This window comes from Talpa europaea (assembly GCF_964194135.1).
Source record: "Talpa europaea genome assembly, chromosome: 7".
In the NCBI taxonomy this organism is placed as follows: Eukaryota; Metazoa; Chordata; class Mammalia; order Eulipotyphla; family Talpidae; genus Talpa; species Talpa europaea.
The window spans coordinates 61,548,857-61,570,013 of record NC_140074.1 but is presented as its reverse complement, the minus strand read 5'-3'; the positions used below and the strand labels follow the sequence as shown (position 1 = coordinate 61,570,013).

The window sequence follows — 21,157 nt, the reverse complement described above, 5'->3', positions numbered from 1 at the left end:
CGTTAGGCTAGGAATAAGATACCCTTCTCAAGGAATGTAATTCTAGAAGAGGAAGCAAACAAGTAAACCACAGACTGCTGTATTCTATGAAACCAAGACAAACAAATAGCACAGTAATTTGAGAAGGAGGTGGTGGGATCTTTGGATGGCATGGGTGACAGGGTCTTGACAGGAGACTAAACTGAGACCTGAGGGTGAAAATGACCTGCAAATAGGCAGGGAACCTACTTTCCAATGAAAGCACAAAATAGTAATACACTGAAGTGGCAGATACAAAATTAATATACAGAAATGTAGCTTTTCTATATGTAAATAATTATCAAAGAAATGACTTTACTATTTACAATCACAACAAAAAGAACGAAATATCTATCAGTAATCTTAAGGAAGTGACAACCTGTATGCTGAGAGCTAAAATACTGTTGAGAGAAACTGCAGACAAAAAGAAATGGAAAGACCTTCCATGCCCATGGATTGGAAGAATCACCATTGCCAAAATGGCCATTTTTCCTAAACCAATGCAGTCCCTATTAAGAGCCCAGGAATGTTCTTCACAGAATTATCACAATGATAATAACCAAAACAGTCACAAATAACCAAAACAGTCACAAGCAAAAAACAAAAATGGAGATACCCATGCTTCCTGACTTTATGACAAAGCTACAGTAATCAATATAGTTTTGGAATAAAAACAGGAACACAGATCAATGGGATAGAAATGGGAGACTAATGTACCACAATGGAGCCAAGAACATACATGGAAAAAGCTAAGTCTTCAGTAAGTGGTGCTGGAAAAAAATGGATAGTCACATAAATGAGATTACTATCTTAGACCATATGCTAAAATCAGTTCAAAATGGATTAAAGAATATAAGACCTGAAACAATGAAATATATAGAACAGTAATCAGCCCTTTAACATTCATCTTAGGGACATCTTTGTGGATTTGTCTCCAACAGCAAGAAAAACTAAAAAATACCAACAAAGGAGACTACATTAAACTGAAAAGGTGCATAACAAAAGAAACCAGCATTAAAAAGAAAAGGCGGACTCTGGCAAGATGGCAGCAGAGCCACGATGCTGGGTTCCCCCCTAGGTACACACAACAAAACTGATGTGAAATGAGCCAAAACCCCAAGAGAAAAGCTGACTATGGGCGTATACAATAGGAGCTTCTGTCTGACTGGAAAGGGCAGGAAAAAACTCCTAAGTGAACTGTTTAAACAAGGCAGTGCAAACCACAAGAGGGAGCAGTGGCTTCGGTGCAGAATCCCATGCAGCTATTGATTTGGGCACATGCCGACATCAAGGTTCCTAAAAGCCCTGCACTAGATGAGGAGGCACATGAGTAAGCATCAGGACAGAGAGCATGTTTTTGGAAGCACTACCGAGGGTACAGAATGAGGACTCTTGGCTTGAATCTGGGGTTCATAACAACAACAGCTGTAGCTGGAGTCAGGTCAGGGAGCCCCTGGACTTCCTTACAGAAGGGATCAATCTGAAGCTCAGGCTGAGCTCTCTGAAACACCTGTGACCTCCCTGAATGACAAAAAGTTTTACAACGAATTTCAGGTTCCTGAATATTGAGGTGATCCTTTGATGCCTCTTACCCTGCCCTCTTTTAAAAGTAGCACCTCTCTCTGGTACCAGTCCTTTGACTACTACACCAACTAGAAAAACAATTGAAAATTTATCCTTACGAAAACAAAATGGAAAGTGAGGCAACAGAAGAACACAGTACAAATACTAGAACCAAAAAAATCCCTGAAAGGAGCCCCAACTCTAGCGCTTAAACAGGCTCTAAAAACAACAGAATAAAGATAATGAAAATATGAGGCAGCTACATTCAGAAATAATGACTGATTTAAAAATAAAGGTGAGGGCCTTAGTAACAAACAAGCAATGGACAGAATTAGTGCACTTGAAAACAATCCTATAGAACACAAGAGTAGAACAAGGTACAGAAGTAATTAAAATGTAAGAACTCTGGGACAACTTAAATGACATCCATATCATGGGGATCTAAGAAAAAGAAAAAGGCATAGAAAACTTATTTAAAGAAATAATCACTGAAAACAATCTCACTCTGGGAAATGAATCAGAAGTTGTAATCCAGGAGGTCTACAGAGTTCCAAACAAAATAATACCAAACAGGCGTAACCAAGACAAAATAAGAAAGCTGTGAAGAATCAATGATAAGGATAGAATACTAAAAATATCAAGAGGTAAAAATGTAACCTTTAAGAAAAGCCAAGCAGACTGTCAAGATTTTTTAACAGAAACATAAGCATGAAGGGACTGGAAAGAGATATACAAAGTAATTAAAGAAAAAGACTTCCAGCCCAGAATCTTCTCTACCCAGCAAGATTAACAATCAAGAGAGAAGAGTAAGGCGCTTCATTAAATAGAAAAATCTAGAAGAATTAAAAAAAAAAAAACCAAGCTGCATATATAAGGAATCCTGAAGGGGTTATAAAGTAAAAATGAATACTGATGCAAAAGATACACGAGTTAAGATGAAAGAGGAGGAAAGTAGCCAGAGACTAGACCGTGCAATGCAGCACACAAATAGTCCATCATATACTAACCTCAATAAAACACTCAAACAAAAAATAATAAAACACATAAGACATTGGAAAAGGAACCTAACAATAGGAAGTCCTCCAAAAATAACACAAACTGAAAAAAAAATTTTTTTTAAATCTCAATTATCACCTTAAATGTAAATGCCTTCAGCTCACCAGTCAATAGATGCAGATTGGCTGACTGGATTACAAAAAACAAAACAGAACAAAACAAAAAAAAAACAACACCCCAGCATTCTGCTGTTTACAAGAAACTCACCAACAAAAACAAGCATAGACTTAGAATTAAATCTATTGAAGACAGTTATACAAGCAAATGGCAACAACAACAAACTGGGAACACCTGTACTTGTATCTGATAAAAGACTTTCAATTAAGAAAGGTAAAAAGATAAACAAGGACAACACATTATGATTAAGAGTCTAATACAATAAATATGCACCAAATGATGGAGCACCCAGATACCTAAGACAGTTAGTGACAGAACTTAGAGATACTGATTACACCACAAAAATACTAGGGGACCTTGATACCCCACTTACAACACTTACAACAATGGACCCCACTTACAATACTTACCCCACTTACAACAATGGACAGTTACCCCACTTACAACAATGGACAGTTTAACAAGACAAAGTGTAAATACAGAAACAAGAGCTCTAAATGAGGAGCTAGACCAAATAGGTCTGGCAGATCCCTATGGAACACTTGACCCAAAAACTGGGGCATATACACTTTTTTCAAGGATAGACCGTATCTTGGGACACAAGTCTGTTGTCAATGAAACAATGAAGAGTGAAATTATACCTAGGGGACTACCTGGTGGTGCAGGGTTAAAGTCTCAACACGATCAAGCTATCGCCAGCCACCTAAGCATGAGTTCGATGCTGGCCAGGGAGCTACCCACACGGTGCAGCAGACCTCTCCTGTCTTGCCCATTACTCCCCTCAGTAGTGAATTTCAGTGGATCTGCCTGTTCTGCTCCCCACTCTGTCACTGGTGAATCCTCTCACCTCCCCCCACTCCCGCACCTCTGGCCTACACCCCAGTTCTTGTACGCATAAATAAATAGAATGGATCTTTTTCTGCCTGTTCTGCACCCTACTCTGTTTCTGGTGAATTCTCTCACCCTTCTGTACCTCTGGCCTATACCCCAGCTCTTGTATAAAAGTAAATAAATCAAGAAAGGAAGGAAGGAAGGAAGGAAGGAAGGAAGGAAGGAAGGAAGGAAGGAAGGAAGGAAGGAAGGAAGGAAGGAAGGAAGGAAGGAAGGAAGGAAGGAAGGAAGGAAGGAAGGAAGGAAGGAAGGAAGGAAGGAAGGAAGGAAGGAAGGAAGGAAGGAAGGAAGGAAGGAAGGAAGGAAGGAAGGAAGGAAGGAAGGAAGGAAGAAATTACACCTAGCATCTGATCCCAGTGCCAAAAAACTAGAAATCAACTATAAGAAAAAAAAACAGGAAAAACTTTGAATATATGGAGATTAAACAACATTCTGCTTAGTTGGACAAAAGAGGAAATCAAAGCAGAAATTTAAAAATACCTTGACATGAATGAAAATTAGAAGTTTTAAGAATCTATGGGATGTAGCAAAATTGGTCTTGAGGTATGGATAATTAAAATACAGGCCCATATTTAAAAAATAAAATCAAGGAAAATACCAAGTAAACAACGAATTATTGTAACAGGGTGGTCCCCGGAGGAGGGGAGGTTCCAGGATCCCTGCCCCACCCAAGAAAGAGTAGAGCTGAGCAGGGAGGAGAAGCTGGAGAGGAGACTAGGGAAAGAAGGAAGAAGAATGAGGAGCCAGGAGATCTGGAGCAAAGACACGTGAAGATGCTGCACTTGCTTTTTGGTCCTGGACGGGTTGAAACAGATGTGGGTATGATACTGGGGAGGTTCACAATGGCAGCTTTTATCTTGATTTTGCTCTTTTCCTCCCAGACTTACCTGGCTGTTTCTGACCCTTTTCTATGGATCCCCACCAGAAGGTGCTTTAGACATGCAGTGGGCTTTTGGGCCTCAGAGGCCAAGCTTTGGGCCAAGCCTGTTTGGCCAGGCTTTCACCCATGAAGGGGTGGGTAACTTCGGTGCTTGACTTGGAAACTTTATTCTTCCCTTTTTTCTGTTGTACACTAATTGTATTAAAGTTCCTTTCCATTAAAGGTCTAACACACTCAAGTGTGTTTTGTCTTGATGTAGCAGATGTCAGAACCTATTTAGAGCGGGAAGGTTTGGGGGTTCTGGGGTGCCTGTCTCCCTGCCCTGGAACTTTATCACATTTAAAGCAACATGAAAAAGAATAAAACCCCAGGAAATAAAAAATAAGCATGGCAATGAAAGAGAGCAAAAAGATTGTACCCCAAAAAATAAATCAGTGAAACCAAGAGCTGGTTCTTTGAGAAAGTAAATAGATAACCCCCTAGCTAGGTTAAGAGAAAAAAAGAGGGAAAAATATTAGAATTACAAATGAAAGATGAGAAATCACTATAGATAACACACAGAAATACAAAAAGATTACTATGAACAAGTGTATGTCAATAAACTCAATAACCTTTAATATAAATAATTACCAAAACTAAACCAAGAAGAAATGCGTGAAATGAACAGACAAGGAAATTGAAATAGTAACCCAACACCTTTCAGAAAATAAAAGCCAGGACCAGATGGCTTTAAAATGAATTTTATCAGGGCCTCCCCGGTGGCGCAGCGGTTGAGCGCTGGGTTGCGAAGCTGCCCGCGGCCTCTGCGGCACCGGTTCGATCCCCGGCTGCTCCCCGGCCACCGGAGGAGGGTCCCGCATGGCGCGCAGACCTCTCCTGCCGCCCGCTGCTCCCCTCAGCAGTGTACTTCGGTCCTTCTACCTGCTCTGCTCCCTGCTCTGGCTCTGGTGAATTCTCTCACCGTCCCTCGCTTCTGACTGTACCCAGTGCATGTATAAACAAAAAACAAAACAAACAAATAAAATAAATAAATAAATAAAACATGCCTCTATTTAAAAAAATAAATAAATAAATAAAAAATGAATTTTATCAGACTTAAAGGACTAATGGCCACCTTGCTGAAATTGATTTTAAAAATATAAAGGATCTCCCCAATATGTCTTATGATGCCAACATTATCTTAATACTGAAACCAAAGATAGTAGAAGAAAATTATAGACCAATATCCTTGATGAATACTGATGCAACAATTTTCAACAAAATACTGGCAAATCAATTCAAAAGTCTATCATGAGGATTACAGACCATCATCAAGTGGGATTCATCCCAGGATAGTTTAATATACATAAATCAATTACTGTGATGCACCATATCAACAAAAGTAAAGATAAAAAATGATGATATCAATAGATATTACAGATAACGCAGAGAAAGCATTCAATAGGATTCAACATCCTTTTATGATTAAAAACTCTAAACAAGATGGGGAAAGAAGGCACCTACCTCAATATAATAGAGCCCACATATCACAAACTAATAGCCGACATAATCCTCAATGGCGAAAACCAAAGCTAGAGCCCCACAGGCTCCAGCACAAGGCAAGGATGTCCATTATCACTACTTCATCTTCACTAGTGTTAGAGGTTTGGGCTAGAGCTATCAGACAAACATAGAGAATAGTGGAAATCCAAACAGGAAAAGAAAAAGTGACATTATCACTTTTTGCAGACAATAGAATATTATAAACAGAAGATCCTAAAGATTATTTTTTTGGATAGGTTATGCAACAAGTCCAAATTCAACTTTTTGCATTTTTCTTTTCATATTACAGCTAGTAACTGATGGAGGTTAAGAGTAAAAAAGTTGGAAAGGAGGCACTCAAGACCAGAAACCTGGATCACACAACACCGGGAGCTTAAGGTACTGATAGAATAAACATAGTCATTAAACCAGCTATGGAAGTGAAAGGTCCTCGGGGCCTAGTCTGCAGAGGCACAGACCTGAGCAGGTGTCAGACAGCATTACAGTGTCATATGCAGAAGGCAGACCAAAAACTGGAGGTGAGGACATGGAGATTGAGAACCTTTGTAGAGTCTCTGGTCCTTTATTCAAATTCTACATAGTTACTCAAAATAAAATAAAATAAAACCACTCCACAAAGGAATGAGTCCCTCCCAAAGAGATGACTATACCATTGCAATATCTGCACTGGCACGGGGCAGCTGTCCCCCGGCCCATCTGTGACTTATGACCAAGCGAGGGCTTCTCTTCACTGACCTCCCTCAGCTGAGGCAGCTCCCCCAAGACCATCCCCCTCTGACTATGCAGGCCCCTCTTTCAACAAACTTGTCCCTTTCGGGGCAGCTCTTTCTGCCCACTTGTGTCTATACAAGTGTCCATTATTCGTCTCTCCCTTTTATGTAAACCTACCCCTTTTGGATATAACTAACGCCTCTGTCTCAGGAGAAATTGTCCTGGGAAACTCGCCAGTGGTGCTGAAAGGGAAGCTCTGATGAAATTTTTCCCAGAGTTAACCCAGGGACCCCAGTCTCCAAACCCAACATCTCTTAAAAAACAACTTCAGTAACTATGAACAAGTAACAAAACTTAAATCACAAGTAGTTGATAACAACTTAAAAGTATTTAACAACCATTCTCTGAAATCATATTTTGAAAGTCAGTTTCTTTTTCTTTTCTTTCATTAACCCAAGATAGTGTCAAATTCATTGTTGAACAATGGAATACTATTCAGCAATCAAAAAAGATAAATTCATGCCATTCGCAGCAATGTGGATGGAGCTAGGAGGGATTATGCTCAGTGAAATAAGTCAGAAGGAAAAAGAAAATTATCGGATGGAAGAATATAACGGATGGAAAATTATAGGAAGAATATAGGGAAACCAAATCAAAAAATAACAATAAATATAACAATAAATAAACCAAAATTAACAGGCAACTATAAATCAGACATTCTGCAGGGGAGAGGAAGGGGTGGGATCAAAACAGGAGAGGGAAGAACACAGGGACTATGGTGATGGTTCAGGGGTGAATTGGTGGTGGGAATTTTACGGAGACTACACCTGAGAGGAAAAATCAAACATTGTACAAAAATGAACAGTGATGTAAAATAAAGATAAATTATTAAAAAAATAAGTATGCAAGGCTAAATTAAAAAAACAAATTCATTGTGATAGTGCCAACAGATTTCAAATTCAATTTCAAGTCACAATTTGAAGATCCTATCATGCATCTAGTTTCCACAGCACACCGCACTGTTCTAGCCATCACCTGTAACCTGGCAGAGGGCAGGCAAGTCAGATGCAGGCAAAAGAATCAAACCTGGATCAGAAGACAGATTTGGGGATACAGCTTGTATCCCCAAGCTTTGCACCCACCCCAGCCCGCCTTACTCCCTCTTCCCCAACCACTCATACCTTGGGTTGAACTTCTGGGGTCCTCTGGCATCTCCATGGGTCCTTGCAGTGGGCAGCGGGGAGACCAGACTGAGGGGGAGGAGGGCAGACACCACTAGCTCAGGCAGCCAGGCGGACGCAGAAGGGGCTACTGTAGCTGAGCCCAGGGGCCCATCAACGACCTGAGGCACACCTGCAGTCTGCCTGCCGTCTCTGGGATACAGGCTGGGAAAATGCTTTAGGAAAGGAACCTTAAGATATTTTGAAGCAGGAGAAGAAAGGCCATAGGAGGCAGCGGACACGTTAGAACAGTCATTCGCAACCCTGGCTCCACCTCTACTAGGTTTGCTTCAAAAGTGTACCGACACCTGCCACCCCACTCTGAGTCTGACTGAATTGCTACAAACAAGGCAAAGGTATCGGCAAACTTTTTAAAGTTCTCTAGGTGATTTCAATGTGCTGGTAATGAGAATCACTAGATTAACATCCCCTGGGGTAGACCCTAGCAGGGACTCTCATCTGGCTAATTCAAATTCGGTGGTTTCTGCAAGCCTAGGGGCCATTAGCAAAACTTCCTGGGATTCAAAAGTCAGTAGAGGCAGCGGAAATCTTTGATGAAAACAAAAGCAGAGGGCAGCAGGACTTGCAGTAAGTTCCCTGGGGTTTACTGTCCACATCTAAGTCTGGGCACAAATCAACATACTATTCAGACACCCATGGTGTAGGCGGAGGACAGAGCAGAGCCTGCCAAGTCAGTAACAGGCTAGGCAGAAGCTCACGACCCAGGGAACATTCACAGGTCAGGCAGCGCTGGGTGAGTCCAGCTGAGAGTCTCTGAAAGGAGATTCTCTCTACTTCCCTGCCTCTGGTTCAGAGAGCACGGCTGCAGGTTCAGGCCACATTTGTAGGACAACAGGGCTGAGACCTCAGATCAGGGGGATCAGAGGAAGACAGAGACCTAAAGCAGCTCCCTCTTCCAGCCCCTGCCCCAAGCGCTCCCACACATCTGCATTTCTGCAAAAAGACCTACCAGGAGGGTGAGCAGAAAGAAGTTTCTCCAAAATTCGGTGGCTTAATCACCATTTTCAGTGTTTGGTGGTTCTTGGTCTCTGTTGCACCCTGGCAAATTTTAAACTACTAATGTCCAGGCCTCTCCTACCATGTTGGGATTCAGTAGGCGTAGGGGGAAACCCCTGCACAAGTAACTTGACAAAGTAAATCAAGGGATTCTTAATGTGCAGTCAGGATTAAGAGCACTTGAGCTCACGTAAAATACTGTAGGGTGGACGTCACCTGACCATGGTTAAAACAGAAAACAATGCCCAGGAATGTGGGTCAAACTATTGGGGAAGGTTTTCTATCCATGAGAAAATTCAGAATGAGCTGATTAAAGGAAAGCTTCAAGTTTATGAAGCAAGAGATCAAATTGCCCCTAGATGTTAAATTAACTTTAAAGTTCACGCAAAATATTGTCTGATAACCTGATTAAAGTTGCTTAACCCACTTATTTTTAAAAGAGGGTTTAGCAATAAGTGGAAGAATATCGAATCCCCTATCTCCATTCAGCTCAGGTTTTAATACCACGAGATGTAGTTTATCTCAATATCTCTTTATCTCGGGTAGTAGAATAAACATGAACTTTGGTAGCAGAAAGGAGTGCAAATTCAGTGCTGCCAGTAATTAGCTGGGAACCTCAAAGTGGAGATAAAAATATCTGCGGCTTAGGAGGCGGGCAAGGATGAAATAGATGGCGTATTGAAAGCATTCTTGTTTGGCTTTTGAAGCTGGCACTGGGTTAACTCAGGTTTAAGGTAAAGTTATTTAAGGAAAAGTAGGAAGGAGCCTCTCTGGTGGCCTAGGGGTTAAGTCTCACCACTATCACTGCTGTGATCTGAGTTTGTTCCAGGGCCAGGGAGCTAACCTACATGACACAGCAGACCTCTCCATAACTTGCCAGCTACTCCCTTCAGCAGTGTTTCAGCAGATCCTCCTGGTCTGCTTCCCACTGTTTCAGCTGAATCCTCTCACCCCCCTACACCTCTGGACTACACCCCATTTCTTCTATGTAAAAATAAATAAATAAAATATTTTTTTAAAAAGAAAAGTAGGAAGAATGCAGCAGTCTCAAGCCCCTTCTAGACTTTCCCTAGGGCTTCTGCAGTATCTCTGGCCTGGGAGGCTGCTCTGGCAGGGCAGTACAGCCTTTCTTGACTCTGCCATCATCACAGTTCAAATACTTTCCATCTCTTTTTATGGACTGTGGATTAGTTGACTTTGTCTTGGTCTATTTTGAAGGCTGATTAGCTGGGCCTGTCACGCTCCTATTTGGGGAGCCCAATTCAGGAGAACTTCCACCCCTGACCACTTCACAGGCAACTGACTGTACATGACTTCAGAGGCAGCAGTTAGGTCACAGGCACTGAGCACCATAAGAAAGCCTCTGCAGCGGGTCTCCCTGGTGGCACAAGGGGTTAAGCGTCAGCACTATGAAGCTATCCACAGCCACTGCAGCATGGATTCGATCCCTGGCCAGGGAGGTGACCCACATGGCACAGCAGACCTCTCCTGTCTTGTCCACTGCTCTCATCAGCAGGGTATTTCTGTCTACCTGTTCTGCTCCCAACTCTGTCTCTGGTGAATACTCTCACCACTTGCACCCCAGCTCTTGTATGCATAAATAAATTTAAAAAAAAAAGAAAAAGAAAGCCTCTGCAGGAATTCACAAACGCGTGGGGCCCTGTGGCAGGCTGGTGTCTCGTGGCATCCAGTACAGTGCTGTTACAGAGCAGCCCCATATAAAACAGGTTGCCTGGCTGTGGGTCCTCACCCACGCGCTTAAAAGGGACTTATTAATACTTCACTGCAGGCACACACACAAGGTTAATAAATGGTGTTATTTACAAGGGAAAGGGAATTGAGGAAATGCACAACTCAGGGAGAAAATAGGGAAATAAAGTCTTCAATGCGTCCTACCCAATCCACCGACCTGGAAACCCAAAGTGCTACGAGCTGGCGTAGAGCCAAAAAGGGAACCCCCCCAAAGCCCACGTGTCTAGTTTTATACCAAACCTGGCTGCTTAACCCCACCCTCAGGTCCCAGCCACCTTCCCTTTGGTGGTGATGGGGTTTGTAGTTCCCAGTGTCTTTTGGCTTTGGTCTGGAGTGGGGGTGGAGTCCACAAAGCCTGTATGAAATTAGCTTTAGGACATCCTTTTCCCCCTAACAATGCTAGACCACACAACCAGCAGAGCCCACTAAACTGCAGCTGAAACTGCAAAAATATTAACTCAGTTGCTTGTGTGGCTATGACTCAATGTCCCCACTAGAGGGCAGGAAACTTTAAGATGGACTTTTTTTTTTGGAAACTGGTGGAAAAAACAATAATGATAACAATTATTGGAATAAAATAAATCATCATAGATAACATTTATAACGGAATACTTAAGGCCGGGAACTCCCCCATAGAGCTTTATATACATTAGTTAATTTATTTGTTGTATACTCTTCACCTCGTTCTTATCATAAATTGACATTATGCAGTTGTTAGTCATCTTGTTTTTCATTTTTATCCCCTCCACGGAACTGCAAGCTTTATGATAATAATGTCTGTTCAATACTGTTACGTGACTAAATGTTAAATGATTGGAAACTTGACTTTAAGACCAAAAAAGTGGGAGCTGTTATGATTATAGTACATTGTGTTTTATCATTGATAAAATTGTTTTTAACTATTGTAATATATCTTTTGATTTTTGTAAGCAATTAGGTTATTCGATACTAAAATCAGTAAGATTTCCCTTTAGAAGAACTTGTACCATTAACTTATCTTGATTAAAGCTTTTGCCATTGTCTGGAGGAATTTGTGAATATGCATTCAAAAAACTCTTATCTGCTGACCTCCTGCCAACCGCTATTCTAAGAAGTTTGTGTCCTTACAGAGGTGCTGTTATTAGCCTCATATGACACATGGGGAAATAGGCACAGAGAGATTGGGAGACAAGATTTCAGAACTTTTAAACAGCAGAGCCAGGATTTCAACTCTAGCATTTTGGTTGTAAACTCCACCCACATAATCACTAAACTACCTCTGGAACTCACTTAATAACTTTACATAACCATTATATAAAGTAGCACATGCATAGGTGATAACTCTGACAAAATAAATCTGGAAGAACTTTTGTGCATTTTTCACAATAAACTTTTACTCTATTTGAAGTAACAGAGTGGAGAAAAAGAAAGCCAAAAAGGTCAGGAGATGTCCTTGTCTTTGAAAATCTTGTTTCTAGCCAGGGAGTTATTTTGTCATTACATGAAGAAACATCAAGTATGATCCTCTTTCCAGAAAACCTAACACATGAACCAACTAACATGCAAAGGCAGCATGTGGAGGTCATAGCTCTTTGCATGTTTACAAAAAAACAGAGCCCACAGTGCGGAAATCTTTTAATATTATCACATGGCAACACAATTTCAGCCAAGGAAGTTTTGCAATGAGAACAACAAACAATAGCTCTATGTATGACTCAGCAAGTCTTCTTCCAAGCAGAGTACCCCCAAAGAACTGAAACAGGTATTCAAACAAAAACCTACACATGTATTCGTATCAGCTCTATTCCCAGTGGTGCTATTAACTGCCAAATTGTCCATCAACCACCCAACGGGTAAACAAAAGGTGATTATCTCCTACAATGGAATATTGTTCAACCACAGAAGGCATGAAGTGCTAATACATGCCACGATACAGATGAACCTTGAAAACTTCATGCTGCGTGAAGGATGTCAGACGCAAAGGTCACATGTTACATGGTTCCATTTATATGAGATATCCAGAAGAGGCAAATCCATAGAAAGTAGATTAATGATTGAGAGGGACTGAGGACCTAGGGGAAAGGAGAATAAGTTGGTAATGGGTATGGGGTTTCCATGCGCGTTTGTTGGGGGGAAAGGATGTCCTGAAAAAACTCCACAAATAGGTTTTATGGACCCCCCCACCTGCACCTCACACCAAGGAGATCCGGGACACCAGGAACTACAGATCCCACAATGTCATCACCACCGAAGGGAGGGTTGCTGGGAACTGAGGGTGGAGTTGAGCAGCCAGGGTTGGTATATAACCAGACATGTGGGTCTTGGGGGCTCTTGGTTTTTTGGCCGGCTCTCAGCTTGCTATTAATTAGGGTTCCAGCTCAGTGAAACTGGAAGGACCCATTTCACCAATTTATCTTTCTCTTTCTCCCTAAGCTATTCATTTCTTCATTTCCCCCCCCCTTTTTTTGTAAATAAACCCTTTATTACCCTTTTTCTGTGTACCTGCATTTGAGTCTCATTATAAGTCCCTTTTAAATGCGTGGATGAGGACCCATAGTCAGGCCAACCATTTCACATTGGGGTTGCCCTGTAACAAGCTGATGTCATGTTTTGTAACCAGAGGTGATGGCAACACAGCATTATGACTATATTAAATGCCCCTGAATGGTTCACTTCCAAGTTGTTAAAAAGGTGAATTTTATGTTATGTTCATTTAAAATGTTTTAAATTTTATTTATACTTTAAATTTAAAAAATTAAATCAAAAATTAAATGTACCTATATTTTAAGACTACAAAATATTCCATTATTTCTGTACCATGAATCGAATCTTCAAAGACTTATACAGCCTTTGGTTAAAATGTGACCAAGTGTCAAAGCACTATCATTTGTTTCAATTGCTCTTTGCATTTGCTTAACAAAGAACAAAGAGCTCTCAGAGCATATAAGATTTTCAGCTCTTTGCTCATTGTAATGGTTTTGTGTAATGAACTGTGTGCCAGAAGTCTGTGGAGTAATGTAAACAAAAGATGCAAAAGTAACTTATACAAAATATGTTTGGGGTGAAAAAAGAGTCTAACTTATGTAGCACAAATTTTTTAAAACTCTCTATTATCTTGAGCCTTGAAATTGCTTAATCATTTAGGAATTAGGACAGGTGATACTTTGGATGCTACAGGGCAAGTAGGGAGTTCAGGACATGGTCTTCCCTATTTTGGCCACCCTTCAGCTTTTGTGACATTTTTTTCCTTCCTTACAGTCTCAGATGTCCCACTTTATTGATTTTTTCCCCCATATCTTTTTGATTTTGCTTTTTTTAGTTTCCAAGATGACTTTCTTTCTTCTGTCTTTCCCTTAAATATTGGTCTCCTCTGAGGCTGGCATCTCCATGACAGATACCTCCTAGACTGAAAATTTCATTCATTTCTAAGACTTCAGCTAAGAATTTCATTCAATTCTACGACACATAATGGCTGAAGAGTTCTGTTCTTGTGTGGTCTATGAGACAGAGTGGGTAATTTCTCCTCCAAAATCCTCTTCCAGGAGTGGGGCCAATGAAGCTCCACCCAACCCAAACCATGATAACTGTGCAGGTGAGGAAAGGGAGAGGCTTCCTAAGAAAACATAATAACTCAGAAATAATGTCAAGTAGTAGTTATGTAGAAGCTCCATCGACCTAGACCACTCACTCCTTATTTTAATAGTTAGAACTTACTCATGGCCAGACACCAAAAGAAGTTAGAACCTGGGACAACAGAGCAGAAAGAAAGTATGAATCTCTTCTGCCAGTTGAGTGCGGGATTGAACAAAGTAACGTGGAAGGCGGAGCAGGAAAAGAAAGGGTTGATTTGGACTATCTCTTCATTCTCTATTATACACCTGCCTGATGGATACACGTTTTCTATAATGAACTGTGTCACACAAATGGTCCTATCTGCATTTCCAGCTGAGATCTATCACGTTTCTGATGACCCAAAGGCCATAGGCAATTCAAAAGTAACATATAAAAAAATTCCTCCTCTCCCCACCTCCATCTTCTCCTCTCTGCTGCGCCATGTGGGTATCTCCCTGGCCAGAGATGCAATTCATGCCTCAGTGGCCTGTGATAGCTTGATAGCGCTGAGACTTTAACCCCTTTGCCTCCAGGGACGCCTGATCAAGCGATGTTGTATAAGCCAAGGAAGGCCAGAGTTCCCAAAAAACCTCCAGAACTAAGTGAGAAGTGAGCTCCTGGGAGCAATCAACCTTGCTGACACTTTGATATTAGACTTCAAGCCCCCAGAACGGTGAGAGAGGCTGAAGCCAGTGGGCCGAGGGCAGGGGCACGCCCAGCTGTGGGTACGGTAAATACCAATTACTATTTGCCTGGAAAATGCTGAGACCACAGGCTTGCATTGGATGTCAAAGAGGTGCACGCTAGGGACACAGGCTTCCCTGGGCTCAGTCATCCCCACAGCTGACTGGAGCTGGGCTTTCTCCTGGAGGGTATGTGTGGGGTGAGTAGAGATGTTGGGGGCACCAGGGCTACTGGGTTTCCCTCAGGCATGACTGCAGCGCGCACCTCCCCAGGCACCAGCTGTGAGTGTTCCTTGTGCCAAGTGCAAACCCGCCCTGTTTGCTGAGGAGCGCCAGGCTCCATTGGCGAGGCGTGCACCGAGCAGGCATTTGGCATTCTCCGGCACCAGCTTCAGCTGCCAGGAAACCGGAGAGTTCACCGTAGCTCTTGGAATTGGATTCTAAACTTTAGGATTGAACCCCGAAGCACCTGGAACAAGGCGACTCCTTCAGCTCGCGGGTCTCTGAGCAGCTGCTCTTGCTTTCTCCAGGCCCTCCTTCCCCTGGCCCTCAGTCTCCCGGCTTCCTCGACTGCCTGCCCTGTGGTGCTCCCCCTTCTCTCACCCACTAACCGCTCTTGCCACCGTTGCTTTCTTCCTCCTCTTCTTCCGCCCCCTCAGATACCCTTCTCCTCAATTTTCCTCCTACCTTGGACTTTTGCTTCTCCCCTTGGACTTTTGCTACCACCTCACTCCCTTCCACATTTCTTTCCCCCTCTCCATAGCTTTACTGCGTCCACCTTTCTACTTGACCTGACATTCACCCCACTTTTCTTCTCCCCCTTCTCTCCCTGCCCCACACCCCCCTCTGCCTACCTGCTCCTTCTCCTTCTCCCTCCTCCTTGTCCTTCCATTTTCCCTCCTTGCCTCCCTCTCCCCTCCCCACCCACCCTTGGCCCGCCCTTGCCTTCTTCCCCCGCCCCCACCTGTGTTTGCTTTTCTCCCGGATCTGGTCCGGATGAAGGGGTTGCCCTGCCCGTGCCTTACCCTGCCCCACTTCTGGCAGCTGGGGTCTCCCTTCATGGCTGAGGGCTCTGGGACTCAGGCCGTGGGGAACAGACCCCTGCTCAGCGTCCAGCGCCTCCGAGCCCAGTATGAAGGCCTGAGACGGCAGCAGAGGTCCCAGACCCACCTGGTGGTATACCGAAAAGGTAGGGCTGGCAGGTGCTGGGGCAGAAGAGGAGGGAGGAGGGCCTGGCTGTGGGAGGCTGAGCTGCAGGCAGGGCAGGGCCAGAGCTCGGCAGGCTCTCTGGAGTCAGGACAGTAGGCTCAGGGCGGAAGGGAGGCTGGGTCTGTCTGGCTTGGTCCCCCTTCTAGCTGAGCCAGAAGGCCCGGCCAGGAACCTGGCGGCAGAGCACTGTTCAGGCCTCTGCTCCTCTGTTCTGACCTCTGTTCTGACCTCTGGTCCACCTGGTGAGTGGGGCTTGACGAGGCTGCTGGGCCTAGTGGGGAGGTGGGAGCTCTGTTTCTTGGCTGAGTCTCACTAAGCACTTAGGTCAAACCAGAGAAACTGGCTCTCTAGAGGAGACATGGTGTTTCCAAGCCTGGGCTCTGGTCAAAGGTAGCCCAAAACTCAGGGACGCACAGGCACCCCGGCTCACAGAGCTTGCTCATTCTAGCCTTGTGCAGTAGCCAGGGTCACTTGGCGGCACAAGGGGTTAAGTCGCAGCACTATGAAGCTATCTGCAGCCATTGCAGCAAGAGTTTGATCCCCGGCCAGGGAGCTGACCCACATGGTGCAGCAGACCTCTCCTGTTTCGCCCATTGCTCCCCTTAGCAGTGTATTTCAGTCAGTCTGCCTGTTCTGCTCCCCGCTCTGTCTCTGGTGAATCCTCTCACCCTCCCGCACCTCTGGCCTGTACCGCAGTCCTTGTATGCATAAATAAAAAAAATCTCCCCTTCCAAAAAGATAAGAGGTCAACAACATGTAGGTGTTGCTGAAGAGCAGGCAGGCATGGATAAAGCTGTGAAGGATCAATGTGTGAAGTGATAAGAGACTGAGAAGAAAGTTAGAGTTCCTGAATACTCAAATATGTAAAGGAGGAGCAGAAGAAGGCAGAAAGCAGTTAACATGAGGAAGAGGAATATTACTCAGCCATAAAAAAGAAAGGGAATTCTGACACAGGCTTGGATGTAGACAAAACTTGAATACATTATGTTAAGTGAAAGAAGCCAGGCACAAAAGGACACTTATAGGTGGTACTTGGTGTAGTCAAATTCATAGAGTCAGAAAGAAGGAGAGTGGTTGCCAGGGGCAGAGGGAGGGGAAATAGACAGTCATTGTTTCATGAGTGCAGTTTTAGTTTAGGAAGATGAAAAAGTTCTGGAGCTTGGTTGTACAACAATGTAAAGGTACTTAGCACCACGGAGCTGGACAGTTAAACGTGGTTAAGATGGTACATTTACATATGCTGCACCACAATGAAATTTTTTCTTAAATGGGGGGAGAAAATCAGGAGATATTAGTGTTATAAAGGTGAGAAGAGGGGATTTAGAAGATACTGACCCAGTGCCACCAGAAACCCGGGAGGACAGAGTCATCACTGAGATGTCTTAAGACATTTGGGGCACAATTGGAAGGTTAGGTATTCTGAGAGCTGACTGTTGAAAGGAAGGGCCTCAGATTTAGCTTGCTTCATGTCTTAGATTATGGAGAGGATTTACGTTCTAGAAACGAGGTCCCTGCTGCCCCATAAGGGCTCCAGGAGACTTTGAATGACTTCAAAGTCTATGAAACTCCACTGCACTAGTGGTTGGTGACCCAAGGCATAGGCTTTGTCACATTCAGGTGGTGTGTGATTCATCTCATGTAGAAAGGGAGTGGGGTGGGATTTCCTGTCTGAGCTGGGTGTTTTCTAGGTAAATTTCATTTAGCATTCTCAAGAGAGAATACTTCTGTAAGATCTCCATTCCATCCTTCATCCAAGAGAGAAATCAAGGAGGAATTCAAAATGTCCCTTCCCCTGCTTGCTCGCTCTTTCTTTCTTTCTTTCTTTCTTTCTTTCTTTCTTTCTTTCTTTCTTTCTTTCTTTCTTTCTTTCTTTCTTTCTTTCTTTCTTTCTTTCTTTCTTTCTTTCTTTCTTTCTTTCTTTCTTTCTCTCTCTCTCTCTCTCTCTCTCTCTCTCTCTCTCTTTCTTTCTTTCTTTCTTTCTTTCTTTCTTTCTTTCTTTCTTTCTCTTTCTCTCTCTCTCTCTCTCTTGCTTTCTCTCTCTCTCTCTCTCTCTTCCTTCCTTCCTTCTTCCTTCTGTAGAAGAACTGTGGTGTAGGCCAGAGGTGTGGGGGGTAAGAGGATTCACCAGAGACAGGGTGGGGAGCAGAACAGGAGGATCTACTGAAATAAACTGCTAAGTGGAGCAGCGGGTGAGACAGAAGAGGTCTGCTGCACCACATGTGGGTTAGCTCCTTGGCTGGGGATGGAACTCAGGCCATAGAGGTGATAGTGCTGAGACTTAACCCCTAGGCCACCAAGGAGGCCCCCATCTAGTATCCTTAGCCAACTGGACCAAGAATGGAAAATCAAGAAAGCATGTAGATAATTAAAATATTTTTGTCATCCCCAACCAACCAAAACCAGAACCAAACAGACAGAGAAGCATATGAAACCCACTGTGATTGTGGGTAACTGCTGGAGTCCTCTTTTGCTTGGAGAGAGGAGGGTGGCACATTCCCGCTGTGGATTGAACACAATGAACCACCCCTGCTGTGCTCCTCAGCAGGGTCTGCTCTGAGGGCAGAGTCCATTGTTCTTACCCACCCTGCTCCTTCCTCCTCTGCGGACCCCTGGCTGGGGCTGACAACATAGTGGGGTTTCTCTGTTGCCAAGACCTGCCTGTCCACCTTGGGCCCTTTCCTGTAAACCCCTAGAGGGAAGGGATCCTGGCCCCTAGGTTCTTCCATCATGCCCACGTCATCCTCCGTTCTCAAATGAGTACACACCATGTTGGACATTTGCAAAGGTTTCATGTTGGTCATGCTGAGAAAATAGTAGTTCCACAGCAGGTACAAACCGTGTTTTACCCTGGAATTTGTGTTTACTAGGCTGTTACTAGGTCCTGTTTTTCTTGGATTCCTACAAATGGAGCTCTGGGCTCTTGCTCTGACTTTACTCCTGTACCATCTCCTCACGCAGCCTCCAAGCACTCAGTCACCTACGGCCCTCCTGCAGAGAGAAGGCCAGAGCAGGAGGCGGCCTCCCTAACTTCAGAGGGAAGTCCAGGCTGGAAACAGGCCTCCTTCCCATAGGAAAATGCCTTTGGCCATTCCCGCCACCCTCGCTGCCCCCAAGAGTTGATAACCTACAATCATATCCCACAAGGCTGTACCAACACACCCCTGAGAAAGAAGAGAGCATCAGCCTGTGTGCTCATCCCTGAAGCCCATCCAGAGGAACAGAGGCTTCAGGGGCAGAAGCCGTGTCTGTGGGACTGGGAAGGTTGGGCCAGTCCTCAAAGACACCGCTTCCAAACACAGCTTCACCCATGTCCATCTGGGTGGGAGTGCCATCATCATAATCTCAGAGGAGTGGGAGGAGCTTCTCCATTCACTGGAGAATGTGTGAATCCCCATTTGTGGTGGGGGTTGACCCCATGTGCCAACTTCCTCCTCCTGCTTCTTATTCTTTCAGCCAGAAAGGATGGTTCCCTGGCACATCCGAAGCTCCCTCCCTCCCTCTAAACACTGAAGTTTATTATTAGATTCCATCATGCCTGAGCGTTTCCATAGCCTTGGTTACCACCTGAAATTGTATTATATATTCGCTTGCCTGTTTTCTTCTCCGTTCACACACATTCATGAAGGTGTAAATTTTGTCTCCATGTCTACTGCTTCCCAGAAGCTAGAATAAGTCACTCCTGGCACAAACGTGCTCGATAAATATTAGGTGAATGAAAGAATCATTTGTGTTTGTGAGAGAGGGTGGGGGTTTTGTATGTATGGGGTGTGTGTGTGTGTGTTTGTGTCTCCCTAGACAGCTTGTGTGAGAAGGGTCAAAGTGTGTCCATTACACACATATCCTCCATGTATTAGGTACCCGGACTTTCTAAGTCTGGGGCAAAGCCTTCCTGAAAACTCCGAGACCCCCACATGAGAGTTGCCCATGTACCTTCCTTTGGTGACGCCACTGTCCTTGCTTCCTCAGGAGAGTACACGGTGGCTCCCCCTGAGGCCATGGTCAGCAGCGTTTGGATTAACAAGGAGAGGAGGCACTCGCTGTGTCCGGAAGAGACGGGTCCTGAGGTGGACCAGGCAGTCGAGGAGGACGGGGGAGGCTGTCTTCAGGCGCTGAAGTCGCCCTGGCACCAGCACCTAGAGACGCATCGCTTGTTCCAAACCTTCCCCCAGGAATCCCAACATCAAACAAAATATAGCATGGCATCGAAGCAAAATATCCCTCAGGAAGGAGACCCAGGAGTGTTTGAGAACAACCAGATGACTCAGCTGGGGACTCAGGGAGCCTGTCAGGTGGACAGTGCCCAAACAGAGGCTGTGGGATCTGCTTCGAAGGTCAGCTTTCAGTGCCCTCCTGCCAGAAGGGCCCCACACAGGTCTGGAAAACCAGCTCACTACCCATTTCCCCAGAGGAAAACGCCCAGAATCTCCCAAGCTGCCCGCAACCTGGGCCTATATGGCCCAGTTTGAAGCTTTGGAGACAGTCTGTTATCTCAACCCTGAGGCCATCTCTGACCTCACTGGAGACCAGAGGAGAGACAGCCACCAAAAGGGCCTCTAGCTGTGAGCAGAACTGGACTAGCTCAGTGGCAGGAATTGTGGGATGTGACCTGCACAGTGAGCACATGGTCCTGTCCTCCAAAAAAGAAGAGACTGCCCAAGCGAGACTGCTCACAGTTGAGGATGAGAGGGCGCTGTCTGTGTGTTTAAGACACCACTATGGAGCCCCATGGCTGGGGAGGGCGGGCGGAGGGGAAAGCATTTTTTTGCAGAGTCCACTGGGACATCTGTTTAGCCCCTAGAACTGAAGGGAGCACCTTAGCACTGACCTGAGGTCCATGGGTATGGGTAATCTTGTTTTCAATATTTTCTGATGTTTTCTCACATATTCTGAGGTAGATGGGTTCTGAG

At 44.3% G+C, this 21,157-nt stretch overlaps 1 protein-coding gene across 1 annotated transcript; it reads left to right on the top strand.

The window, feature by feature from the left end:
* Positions 1–16,037: 16,037 nt before the first annotated feature.
* On the top strand, positions 16,038–20,716 carry LOC311173715 (uncharacterized protein C9orf152; the record flags this gene model as incomplete). The annotated part of the gene is made up of 2 exons (XM_084237802.1): positions 16,038–16,230; positions 20,217–20,716. The coding sequence occupies 2 exons, from the start codon at positions 16,038–16,040 to the stop codon at positions 20,714–20,716; spliced, it is 693 nt and encodes a 230-aa protein (XP_084093928.1).
* Between the last annotated feature and the right edge of the window lie 441 nt (positions 20,717–21,157).